Genomic DNA, 13405 nt, shown 5'->3' on the forward strand with positions numbered 1-13405 from the left:
ATAAATTGACAAAATTGAAGGGAGAAATTAACAGTCCAAAAATAATAGTTGAAGAGTTCAATGCCCCACTTTCAATAGTGGCTAGAACTAGAAGATAGAAGACTTGAATGTCAGTATAAGCCAGCCATATCTAGCAGACTTCTATAGAAAATACTCCACCCAAAAAAAGCAGGATGTACATTCTTCTTAAGTGTAGATGGAACATTCTTCAGGAAGACAATGCATTAGTCCACAAAAAATTCTCAATAAATTTAAAGATTGAAATCATACAATGCATGTTCTCTGACCACAATGGAATGAAATTAGAAATCAATAATAGATAAAAATTTGAAAATTTACAAATATGTAGAAATTACATAAGAAACTTCTAAATAACCATTGGGTCAAAGAAGAAATCACAAGAGATGGTAGAAAATACTTTAGAATGGATGGAAATGAAAATACAACATACCATAACTTGTGGGATACAACAAAGACATTTCTCAAAGAGAATTTTATGGTTGTAAACATCTACATTATTTTTTTTTAGATCTCAAATTAATATTCTGACTTTCCACCTTAAAAACTAAAAAAAAAAAAAAAAAGTGCATATGCAACCCAAAGCAAGAAGGAGGGGATTAATAAAAATTAGAACAGAGATAAATGGAATAGAGAATAGAAATAACAATAGAGAAAATCAACATACAACCATAAGTTGGTTTTTGAAAATGTCAACAAAATTGTCAAGTCTTTAGCTAGACTGATCAAGAAAAAAAAGAGAGGGCTTCCCTGGTGGCACAGTGGTTGAGCGTCCACCTGCCGAAGCAGGGGAGCAGGTTCATGCCCTGGACCAGGAGAATCCCACATGCTGTGAAGCGGCTGGGCCCGTGAGCCATGGCCGCTGAGCTTGTGCGTCCGGAGCCTGTACTCCGCAACGGGAGGGGCCGCAGCAGTGAGATGCCCGCGTACCGCAAAAAAAAAAAAAAAAAAAGAAAAAGAAAAAAGAAAAAAGAGAAGACTCAAAATTTTAAAATCAGGAAATAAGAGGGCACATTACAACTGACCTTGTAGAAATAAAAAAGAATTATAAGGGAATCTGTGAACAACTGCATGCCAAAAAATTATATAACCTGGACGTATTCCTCAAATCAGAAAGTTACCAAAGCTGACTGAAGAGTCTGAATAAATCTATAACAAGTAAAGCCATGAAGTGGGTAATCAAAAAAATCAATAAAAGCCTAAGGCCGATGGATTTTCTGGTTAATTCTACCAAATATTGAAAGAATTAACACCATTCTTTCTCAAACTCTTTGAAAAAATAGATGAGGGAACTTCTTGACTCATTCTATGGAGCCATTTTGCCAAGATACAAAAACCAGGCAAAGAAATCACAAGGGAAATAAAAAACCCTGCATATCAACATCCCTTATGAATATAGATGTTAATGTCCTCAACAAGAAACTAACAAACTGAAACCAGTCACATATAAAAAGGATTGCACACTGTGACCAAGTAGAATTTACCTCAAGAATGTAAGGTTGGTTCAACATACAAAAAGCAATCAATGTAATACCAAACATATTTATGAAATATGAAAAAACACAAAATCATCTCAGTAGATTCTGAAAAACAAAATGAAACACCTTTCATGGTAAAAACAGTCAACAAACTGGCACTAGAAAAGGACTTTTTAACCCAACAAAGAGGATCAAAGAAAAGCCCACAGCTAACATCACAATTAGAAGTGAAAGATTAAAAGTCTTTGCTCTAACATCAGGAACAAGACAAGGATGTCTGCTTTCACTAATTCTATTCAACATCATACTTCAGGCTTTAGTTAGGGTAGTTAGGCAAGAAAAACAAATAAAAGGCATCCAATTTGGAAAGGAAGAAGTTAAACTCTATTTGCAGATCACATGATCACATGTTCTTATACATAGAAAACTTTTATTAAACCACATAAAAACTATTAGAGCTAATACATTCAGCAAAGTTTCAGGGTACAAGCTCAACAATAAAAAAATCAATTTTGTTTGTATACACTAGCAATGAACAATCTGAAAAGGAAATTAAGAAGAAGCTATTTTTATTTATGTAACAGCCAAATGAATAAAATGACTATAAATAAATTTAAGTTTAAAGATGAAAAACTTGTATACTGAGAACTATAAAATGTTGCTGAAAGAAATTAAAGTTCTAAATAAATGGAGATGATATATGTATATGTGATTAAAATGGATAGATATGTATCCCATGTTTGGGAATTAGAAGACTTAATGTAGTTAAGATGATAATACTTCCCCAAACAAGGGATTCAATGCAATACCTATCAAAACTCCAATGACCATTTTTGAAAAAATGAGCAACTGACCATAAAATTATAGGAAAGTGTAAGGGACCCTGAAAAGCTAAAACAATCTTAAAAAAGAATAAGAAATTTGGAGAACTCCTGCTTCCCAATTTCAGCACTTACTCTAAAGCTATAAGTTATCAAAACTGTGAAATTTGCATAAGGACAGACATGTAGATTAATGGAATAGAATTGAAAGTCCAGAGTAAACCCATATATCTATGATCAATTGATTTCATCAACAGTGCTAAGATCATTTAATGGGGAAAGAAAAGTCTTTTCAGAAAATGTTGCTGGGCCCACTGGCTATCCACATGTGTAAGAATGAATATGGACATCTACCATAAACAAACATCACCTCAAAAAGGACCAAAGACCTAAATGTAAGAACTAAAACTATCAAACTCAAAAGAAAATATAGGCCTAAATCTTTATGACCTCAGATTAGGCAACAGTCTCTTAGATATTTGTAATCCCTATTAAAGAGAATGTCAATTGCTCCACATCCTCTTCAATGCCAGGATAGTATCAATCTTTTTAAAGTTTTGCTAACATTTTGCTGATAATATTGTTTTGAAAAGGTATCTCATTATTGCTTTTTTTTTCCTTGACTGCTGAAGTTAAATATATTTTCATATATTGATTCGTCATTTGCGTTGCCATGTATATATGTGTGTGTGTGTGTGTGTGTGTGTGTGTGTACAGGTGGATATGGTTGTGTTCGTGGGTATGTGTGGGTGTACCTGGACTGTGTTCTATTTAATTATTCTCCTCTACCAAATTCTCGAAAGAAGACACCATCTAAAACCTTTCACAGTTTGATGCATGCAAACACAATGTATTTCTATAAATGTGTTTTTTAATATTGACTCAGCAGCAGGTGAACTAAATTTATTTTTCTACCTTTTATCCCTACTACTACCATCATATTCCCAGATGCATTCACTCATGATTAAATAGAATTATTGCTATTTTGAACTTCTAACTCTATGGTAAGTGAGAAAAAAGGCTGTTTTATTTATCCAAAGGGAAAGTAAAAAATAAAATATAAAAAATTTCAGTATATGAATGAGCATTTCTTTAACATTTCAATTGTCTTTTAATTTAATGTATCCCCTATGTACATAACAAATCCTCTCTTGAATCTCTGATAAAACAGGTAATTGTAGACATTTTGACCTGCTGATACTGTGACTGGCTTCTGAGTTATTGTTTTCTTTTTACTTAACCATTGTGACTTCCCAGACTATAAGCAGAAAAGCTTTATAATGCAAGGAACAAAATTATTTTTTAAACCAACAAAGGTATAAAATATACCTTTTTAGTGATTTAAATTTTATAAGGTTTGGGATTTAGATGCTTGTTTTATTTTCTGCAGATTCTAAGCTTCATTATGAAAGAAATTATGTCCTCACAATGCTAGGCAATCCAGAATTAATTTCATACTTAGGTAGCTATACTTAGAATGAAGAACTTCTTAATCATAGTTCTATTGTGACTACTAGTGTGGATGATTGGTCGTCTGCTTAGATTGATTCAAATAAATGATGAACAAATTAATGTGAGGCTTTGTGAAAGATTTTTTTAAATTAATGTTAATGGACAATGGGTCAATTTCAAGTCCTTCTTTCCTCATAGGAAATTCTACTTCAGTTTCACCAGTCTTTCTAACCTCAACGGTATTTAAGAGAAAAAGGAGATTCATACAAACAAAAATGAAAAATGAAAGCATTTCAGAATCATCACTTCAAAAAGTATAATAACCATTTACAATAGTTAACTTTGCACTGTTTTCTTTCTGAAGATTTTTGTTTGCTTTTTTAGTGGCTAGATGTGGCACTGAAAGTACCTTTGGGGGAAAAAAAAAAGTATTTCCAATGCTGTCCTGCTGGTATTTGTTGATGTTTTTACTTCCTATCTTTCTGCAGGAGTAACAACTGTTCTAACAATGACAACTCTAAGCATCAGTGCTCGGAATTCTCTCCCCAAAGTGGCTTATGCAACTGCCATGGACTGGTTTATTGCTGTTTGTTATGCATTTGTGTTCTCTGCCTTAATTGAATTTGCAACTGTAAATTACTTCACCAAAAGAGGATGGGCTTGGGATGGAAAGAGTGTAGTAAATGACAAGGTAAGTGAGAGCTTCCTTCTCACTGTGATTAAGAGAATCCCCCAACAGATTTAGCTTGCAACAGATACTGTTCCTCAAAACTGACATTAAGGACATTCAAACATAAAAGATTTCTTTCAAAGTATGCTCTTGCCTGAAATCCTTTAGGAGTGCTGGTAGTATTACTTCTGTTAAAACCACTTCCTAGCATCTTTTGAGCTCTGTGTGTCAGGCACTGTGCTAAGTTTTTTATATATGTTCTCTCATGTAATCTTTACAACTTTATAACTAGGGTTTCTTTTTAATTCTCATTTTTTTCTGATGAAGAAGCTATGGATGGCTTAGTGAAGTTATTTACTTGCTCAAGCTCACACAAGTTAATAAGTATACTTAAACCAAGATCTGCCTGACCATTAAATTCATGCTCTTAACCACACTGGTTTATAGGAAAAAGATTTGGAAAAGAAAAGTGGGCATTAACTTTACCAGTTATAGAATTTTAGGCCCTACCAAGTGGGCTGAGTTACTCTTCACCTACCTCCATCTCTGTTGTTTGGATGTAAAAGACTGGCAATATCGTAATCTCTCCCATGTTGTATGGAATTAGTAACTAGATAGGAATGTCTAGACATTTTAAGTTGCTCCTGCAGTCTATAAGAGAAAAAGTATTTGTTCTGATGATTAACTTCTTTGGTAATTATTTCAGGTGTCTATTTTTAGGTTTCAAGTACTGAAGGAAGTGGGAGTTTTGTGCATTGATAAATAGCCATTTCCTTTCTTAGTCTATAGATTATTATTCACCTGTCTTAAGAGGAGACTTTGTATGTATCACAATGAGATATAAAGCAGTCTTAATAATAGTAAAAAGTTCTACTTGGAGAACTTTTTAATAAAATATCTACCTGAATACCCTTCCATTACATTTGGAATAACATACTTGCTGATTTTCCTTTTCAGTTATTTGAATACAATTTTTTTTTTCAAATTTCTATGACAATATTGCAGTTAAAGCATACAAACAGTTGATGTTATAGTTTAAAAGTCTTGCTCTTTTTCCCTAATTTTGTAAACTGTAAAAGTTCTCATAAGAGTGCTGGTTTATTTCATTTTATAAGCTATGTTTTGTATACTAATAACCAATGAGTAAATATTCAAGGGAATCTGATTAATTTTCCATGCTTAACTTCTAGGTTATTTTACCATTTCTATTGCATTTTACTGTTGATTGATGTTTTCATTCCCCATAAAATATACTGCTTTTCCATTGCTATCTATGCAATTACTTCTTTTTATATTAGTAACACATGCACTTTCATACTAACTTTTTTTGAAGATAAAATGCTTTGTAAATATGTCACAAAAGATAAATAGTGGTTTGTAGTGTACATGCCCTGTGTAGAAATATACTGATATATTATTTTTAATGTGATGAGGGTGTCAATCAAATTGATATTGTGATTTGGCATATCAAATAATATGCCTTCTCACCCCCTGAAATTGGAAAAGAGAAGTACTTATAAATGTGAAAAACACATTCTTTTTTTTTTTTTTTTTCCTTTTTGCGGTATGCGGGCCTCTCACTGTTGTGGCCTCTCCCGTTGCGGAGCACAGGCTCCGGACGCGCAGGCCCAGCGGCCACGGCTCACGGGCCCAGCCGCTCCGCGGCATATGGGATCCTCCCAGATCGGGGCACGAACCCGTATCCCCTGCATCTGCAGGCGGACTCTCAACCACTGCGCCACCAGGGAGGCCCGAAAAACACATTCTTGATAATGCATTCTAAAAGCAATAACCTACTACTGATGAATACTGGATTTAACTCTACCCACATAGCAGATCACACATAGTGAAGCTAAATCTAGGTTGAAATCATTTATGTTCCAACCTAATTTGCAGGAAAACAGCTAACAAATTTGTATTATTTCAGTAATAAGTGGTTCAAGTTCAGTGGATAAGTTAAAGGGAACATTATATCAGGCACCTTGCTTGTTCTTAATCACTTTTCCATAGTTAGAGTGCCAAGCACAGTGCCAGTCACTTAGTAGGCACTTCAGAAAGTTTCATTGAATAAAAGAATAAATAAGTTTCTGATATTAAATCTGGCAATGTAATACGAATGAGAAGACTTCTTTGCCTTCATGGAAAGACTTTTAAAACTTTACAGTGGTGAATTTATCAATGAGTACTCAATCCATTTTCATGATTGAAATGAATCTGGGGAGGTACTTCCTAAACCTACCTTGGAAGTAACCAGGTCCTTAGAACTAAAAGGAAATCTAGTATAGTGCCCCAAACTAGCACATCTGCCTAAAAAAAAAATTTCAGTGCAATTTACCTCTGCTTTAGTTATCCTTAGATTTAATTAAGTGGAGAACAATAATTTTCCTGAAATACAAAGTTTTTATCCATCAGCCAAATTGGCATCCTTTCAGTTTAACCAGACTAGAGGAAGTCCTCTTTTTTGAAGTTAGTAAACATGAGTAAATGCACTTAAATTATCTGTCAATCCAACGAGTATATAAAAAGTTATCAAAGGTTTGTTAACTGGCAAGTATTAATTCGTCTCATAAGAATAATCACTTAGAGATTCACATTAATATTATATGTTTGAAAGAAAGAGATATGTATTTAACATACAGTTTTCATGTAGATTGTGCTCTGTTGATCTTTAAAGTTAGTTTTTGCAAATAAATAAATAAATCCACTCACTTCATATTCAAGACACATTTGAGCCCTCTATTAGAAAACAAAGCCTACCTTGCTCTGTGATCTTGCACAAGTGTGTACACTATACCTTTAGCCTCAGGAGTGAAATTAGTCAACAAAATTTTATCATTCTAAAAATGTAGTGGTGGATCAAATAATCCAACTTATATGGAAGGGCAAATATTTATGCCCTTCCATATAAGAAAATATCTACTTATGCAACCTCCCAAGTTCTTCTGGAACCTTCTTTTACACCCAGTGTTCTTCCACTTCCTCAAGACTTCCACCCCATCTCTTGATTCTTTTCTTCTTGTTCCTTTTTCAATCTTGAAGCATCAGTTATTATTTTCTTCTCTTACTTCTTCAAAGCTATCTTCTCCTTTTCAGCTGTCTCCTTGCTTTAAGTTTCTGAATATGCTTAATATGTTTAATTTACCATAAAGGCAAAACCAAAACTCTCTCCAGATTGTATGTCACCCATTCCCCCATTATCAGATTCCACCCTCTTTTTCTCCATTCAAGCTTTTTGAAAACATTGTTTATAATGTGTATATTCTTACTTCTAGTTTAATTCTCAGCTCACTGTAATTCTTTCCATTCATTGTCCTTTAACTGAAGGACAGCAAGGACCTCTACATTTTCAGATAAGATAATTTTCCATTTTTCTTAAGGGATCCCCATTGAATCCATTGAATACTGTTATACTCCAAGATTCCATTTCAGGCCCAAGTCAGCAACTTTTTGTCTTCTGTTAGGCCTTTAAAACAAGCCTTAGAATATCAACTTCCTTCCTCAAATCTTGGCAGCTACTACTATTCATTCTGTTCTTTGAAATTCTTTGCCTGAGTTCAGAGTAGATCCAATCTCCTTAACATCTGCTGTTGTTTATCCCCAAAGATAGTCATTTACATTTATTTTATGTTTTTGTTTTCACTATTCATATGTGATTCTCACTTTAAGGATTTTACTGACAATACTTGTAGGAATGTCAGCAACACTAAGCACACTGTTCATTATTTATTATATCCAAATAGGTAAAGCCCACTCATCTTCAACACATATACCAATCCTCAGGAAATTTCTGAACACTTGCTCCCCACACCCCTGAATAATTAGATCACTTTATAAGTGTGTATAGTATCCTGCTCTTTTGCATTTAATTCTTTATCACAGTTTGTAATTGCACGCTTATATCCCACCTCCTTCACTGATCATGATAACAATGACCATGTTTATTTTAATAAATCATTTATATTTGTCCCTTCGCACAGGGCCTAGTATATATTAGTTGCTCAATAAATATGGTATGAATTAATGAAGTATAATCAAATCACAACTACAGCCAACACCTTTATCTTACCTTCCACAGTTATTATCTACAGCTATACTCCATACCTTTCTTTTAACTTCCAAGCTCATATATCCAACCTGTTCCCTAGGCATTTCTACATGAATATGACATTTCAGTCTTTACATATCTCTTTTAAAAGGTGAAAGAAACAATAAACAAACAAAAAATCTCCTAAATACCGACTTTTTTTTTCATATATACCTCAGTTCATGGCAAAACCTAATCTCAGAAACCAACAACTTGGAAGTTACCCTTAAGACCTAATCAGTCATTGAATGATGTCCATTCTCCTGCCTATATGTCATAGACCACGCCCTTGCCATTTCTCATTATTTTGAGACTCTTTATTCCTCATTATCTGTAAATCATATCTCCCTTTAATCCATCCTCTACAGTAGTGCCAGAGTTATCTTTCTAAAACAGAAATCTGTTCATTTAATTTTTCAGCTCTTTAATGAATTTTTGAAAGCAATTCTTCAAGCAGCTCAGCTAATATGGTCCAAATATATAGCCTTCTCATATATTTGTTTACATGATGAATAATGAGAAATTGTGTGTGTGTGTGTTATTTATTGTGCACTTACTACTATGTGCCTGGGAATATCTCCATGTCAGAAATGAGGAAATATAAGATTGGCCAAGTAAAGTTACTTGCTCAGGATCACACATCTAATAAGTGGTGAATCCAAGATTGAACACAAGCCTAAAGTCCATGCTTATATATTTCCTATAGCCATTAAAAACATCTCCTTGGGGCTTCCCTGGTGGCGCAGTGGTTGAGAGTCCGCCTGCCGATGCAGGGGACACAGGTTCGTGCCCCGGTCCGGGAAGATCCCACATGCCATGGAGCGGCTAGGCCTGTGAGCCATATGCACTGAGCCTGCATGTCCGGAGCCTGTGCTCTGCAACGGGAGAGGCCACAACAGTGAGAGGCCAGCGTACTGCAAACAAACAAACAAACAAACAAACAAACAAAATACATCTCCCAATTCCATGCCCCTACACATCTCCATGGCATTAGATGTGTTCATCCCTCTTGCTAAAATGCCCTTTCCTTTCTTTTCTAACTGGCGAACTACTTATTCCTTCAAATCTATCCAATTGTATCTAATAGCCATCCCCCCATTATCCTTCTACAGTACCTGGCATGAATTTCTTTTATGTAACCTCATTAAATTATACTTTTATTATAAACAAATCTGTTTCTAACAGTAGGTGACCTGATCTAAGTGGATAATAGTTTTGTCTTATTCATTATTTCTCTGCCAATACCTGACATAGCATTTAGCACATAGTTTATTTGAATTAAATTTTTAAAAATACCTTTTGTTTCTTGAGATTGTTTTTATTTCTAAATCTGAGTCAGTGGTTCTACACTGGCCAAGAAAAGCACATTCTCTGGAAATACACTATATATTAAATTACTTGAAATATAGGCATAGCACCATAATATCCAAACTAACATGAAATGTGCCATTGTTTTGTGATTCACTCCATGCAATTCATAGAAAACATTGTATTTTAAGTGTTTTTATTCATTTATATGCATTTTTAGACATCATGCCTTGTTCCAAAAGCATTTCAGGCAGTTTACCAAAAGAATGCATGTACTTAAATTATTATAATAAGATATAAATAGAAGTAGAAAATCAGGATGAAGGAAAATAGACTGCAAATATGTCCACCATTTGGGCCAGAACATTAACTGTAGTTCATAGTTAGATTATGCTGACATTCAAATCTTGAGCTTCTTGGCTATGAGAGTAAACCATGGGGGAAACTTATCTTTCTTTAACCAAAAAATGGATGTATAAACTTCCTCAGAAAGAGCGATTGCCCTATACTAAAAATCTTTTTTAAACAATATCATATGGGTTTTATATTAGGGAAAGTTGAGTGCTATTGCAAGTAATGTCAACATTTTCCCAATAAAAGCAGTAATGAATTTCATATTGATGTTTCTTGTAGTCCCCTTCAATAAAAGCTGAAGGCATTACATTAATATACAACTCAGTGAAGGCAATTCTTCAAGGAGCTAAGCTAATATGGTCCAAGTATATAGCTTTCTCATGGCCCAGTTTAATCCAAGGAAAGAATTTAGAGTACTTAGAGAAGTGGATGGACTGTATAACCTTCAAACAATCTTCTGTAAGTATCACTTTTCTCAGTCAGGATAGTTAGCAGACAGTTAACAATAGCATTATCTGACAAGGGAGCATGTTGTTGTTTTACAAGTAATGGGCTTTCTAGTAGCCACAATGACTGTAAAAAAGCAACATGGTATGTAGAAAGAGCATAAATTTGCCACTTTGTAAACCTGGGGTTTTCTCCAAAGACTGTTGTATTTAGTGTTGTATTTATGAGAGCTCCATTTCCTTATTCTAAGCTCCATTTCCTTATTCAGTCTCTGAGATTCTTTCCAACTCTGAAACTATGTCATTGTTATTTTCATTTATATCCTAGGTCACTTCACTACTAGGTGTCTATATTTTAGCTAGAGCATTTGCTCAATTTACTAACTCTTCATTTTATCTAATATTCCAAGAAAGCCAAAACTGGTTTGCCACGATGGTGTAAGATGTTTTGATTTCTGTAATCAGGAATTTTCCAGACTTAAAATTTTAATTATATATTTGGACACTCTAATAAACTAATAACCTCAGAATATTCTGATTCTTATAAAATGTCATTTAAAAAATAGAAAGTTTAATTAGTATGGGTTATATTCCCTTTTCATTCCACTTAAGTAACAGCATCCACTGATTCTAAAGCAACATAATTTACTTTTTTTCTCCAGATAATGTATAAAAATAAATCATTTGCTGTTTTAGTGTATAGTCATATATTCCCACTTCCCTCTTATATGTCTCAATCACAAGTGAAACAGTTTCCACAAATGTGGAAATTCCACAGCATTGTTTTTCAGTTGAACTTATTTTATTATTTCTCAGTCTCCTACATCTATAGATGTTGAAATTGAGGACTTTTGGGATAATTACATAATAGAATTACAGAACATAGTATTAGAATCTATTTCTATTAATCTAATAAATGGTTATTGTATTCTATAAAATACATTATATGCTTATATACATTATATGTACCTAATACATATATTATCATAGTAATCATTCTAGTAGATGTCATTCATTTATCATGAAGCAAACATTTTTTGAGCCTGGCCTGTGCCAGGAACTTTGCTAGGAATTCTGCATTGCCCAATCTCTGCAATTCGATATCAGTTTAAGTGATGTTTAGGTATAATTGAAATAATAATAATATAAACACTATATGTCAGAACTTTATGGGTTAAAAAGTCCTTTTAGAAGGTTGACCTAGTAATATAAACTTCAATTAGAAAATCTTGAGAAAAAGATATTCACAAGCTTCCTCAGAGGTAAAGTCACGAGGCATGCTGTTTAAAGTAGAGGTTTGGAAGCCACACACATTTGAGTTTGTGTGCTTTTTTAGCCACTTAGTAGACAGGAGACCTGGTCATGTCACAAAACCTCTTTAGCTTCTGTTTCTGATTCTGTAACTTGGGGTTACAACATAGAACTTACTTCTTATCCAGTAGTGAATTTTTTCAGCAATGACACCCTTAGGCTTAACACTCAACCTGACACATCCTAGGGCTCACAAGGTGTTAGTTATCATTGCTACCAGTTATATGCTTGAGGATTACCCTCCATGTGTAACATGGGAAAAGCTGTTTTATAGCTTTCATATAGCTACAAATGGTAATCCCTCACCCTTTTTCCTTTTATGCTCCAGCCAGGTCTGGAAGAATGCCTTATCAGTAAGGAAAAGAGGTGAGGGAGAATGTGGGCCTGTTTACAGATCCTCCTATGCTTTCAGAGGCTCTTTGTTATCTTATTTTATTTGGACATTGTGAGAATTCTTATTCAAAATACTGATACTTGAAATTCTGTTCTAGGTCAATTGGTCCTATAAATCTGTTGATTTACACTATTCACTATTTTGGATAATTTATTGCGGGCTCAAATTTGTTTGCATTTAGATAACTAGCAATGAGTTTGTATTAATACAGAAGTGCTGTTAAATAGTTTTCCAGGTTTCATTAAATATTATTATTTAACGTTGAGTAAATATTTTCAGGTTTCATTAATTTGGCTACATATTATGTGCCTACCTCATGGAAGGAATCATGCTAAGGTTATAGTGGTGAACAAGACAGAAATAGCACCAGCCTTCATTGAACTTAGATTCTAATAGGAAAGGAAGATGTCAGTCAAATAATCACACAACTAAAGAAAGAATTTACTCATTTTGAAAAATGACACGATGGAAGTAAACTGGGTGCTCTAAAAGAGTATAGATGGGGAGCCAGGATGACATTAGATAGAGTGGTTAGGAAGTACTTTCTGAGGAAAGGACACTTCAACCAAGACCACAATATGAGAGGGTATTGATCACGTGGAAAATGGGATGGAGGGAAAGCATTCCAGGATGAGGAACTGAAACCACTAGGTGGCATTTCAGGGGACTCCGAGCTCCAGTTCTTTATATCTCAGTGCAGAAAGAATTAAGTGAGAGACAAAGAGATAAATAAGATGTGATGTATTAGAATAGGATGCTTGTGAGGCTTACAAGTAGGCAGGCCAGAGGGTGCTGTGCTCTGAGAACTTAGCGGGCTACAGTTTTATAATCAAAGGAACAGTGGGAGGGGGAAAAAACCCTTCTTCCTCATTTTTGAGTAGATGTCATGCTTCTATCATCAATTCCTCCTCCATGTCAGGCAGGGGAGTTTTCTTGTCCCTACATGGTCAAGCTGGGACGGTCATGCCTCAATGGAAATGAGCAAAAAGGTGGTAACTTATGCTAAAAATGTGAAATCATCTCAGGTTTTAGTATGTCACCTTTCCTTATATTTTTGTTTTTAGTGTGC

At 34.2% G+C, this 13405-nt stretch overlaps 1 protein-coding gene across 3 annotated transcripts in view; it reads left to right on the forward strand.

Annotated features, from left to right (window-relative positions):
• GABRA2 (gamma-aminobutyric acid type A receptor subunit alpha2) overlaps nucleotides 1-13405 on the forward strand; it is a 118329-nt gene that overhangs the window by 103450 nt on the left and 1474 nt on the right. Inside the window, exons 8-9 of one of the 3 annotated variants that reach the window (XM_060091290.1) lie at nucleotides 4258-4460; nucleotides 9391-9393. In XM_060091290.1, coding sequence (XP_059947273.1) covers nucleotides 4258-4460; nucleotides 9391-9393 — 206 coding nt within the window. Of the gene's footprint in view, nucleotides 1-4257; nucleotides 4461-9390; nucleotides 9394-10464; nucleotides 10645-13405 lie in introns of all 3 variants that reach the window. The other 2 variants (XM_060091283.1, XM_060091298.1) reach the window with 2 other exon arrangements.

This window comes from Mesoplodon densirostris, chromosome 1, assembly GCF_025265405.1.
Source record: "Mesoplodon densirostris isolate mMesDen1 chromosome 1, mMesDen1 primary haplotype, whole genome shotgun sequence".
Taxonomy (NCBI): Eukaryota; Metazoa; Chordata; class Mammalia; order Artiodactyla; family Ziphiidae; genus Mesoplodon; species Mesoplodon densirostris.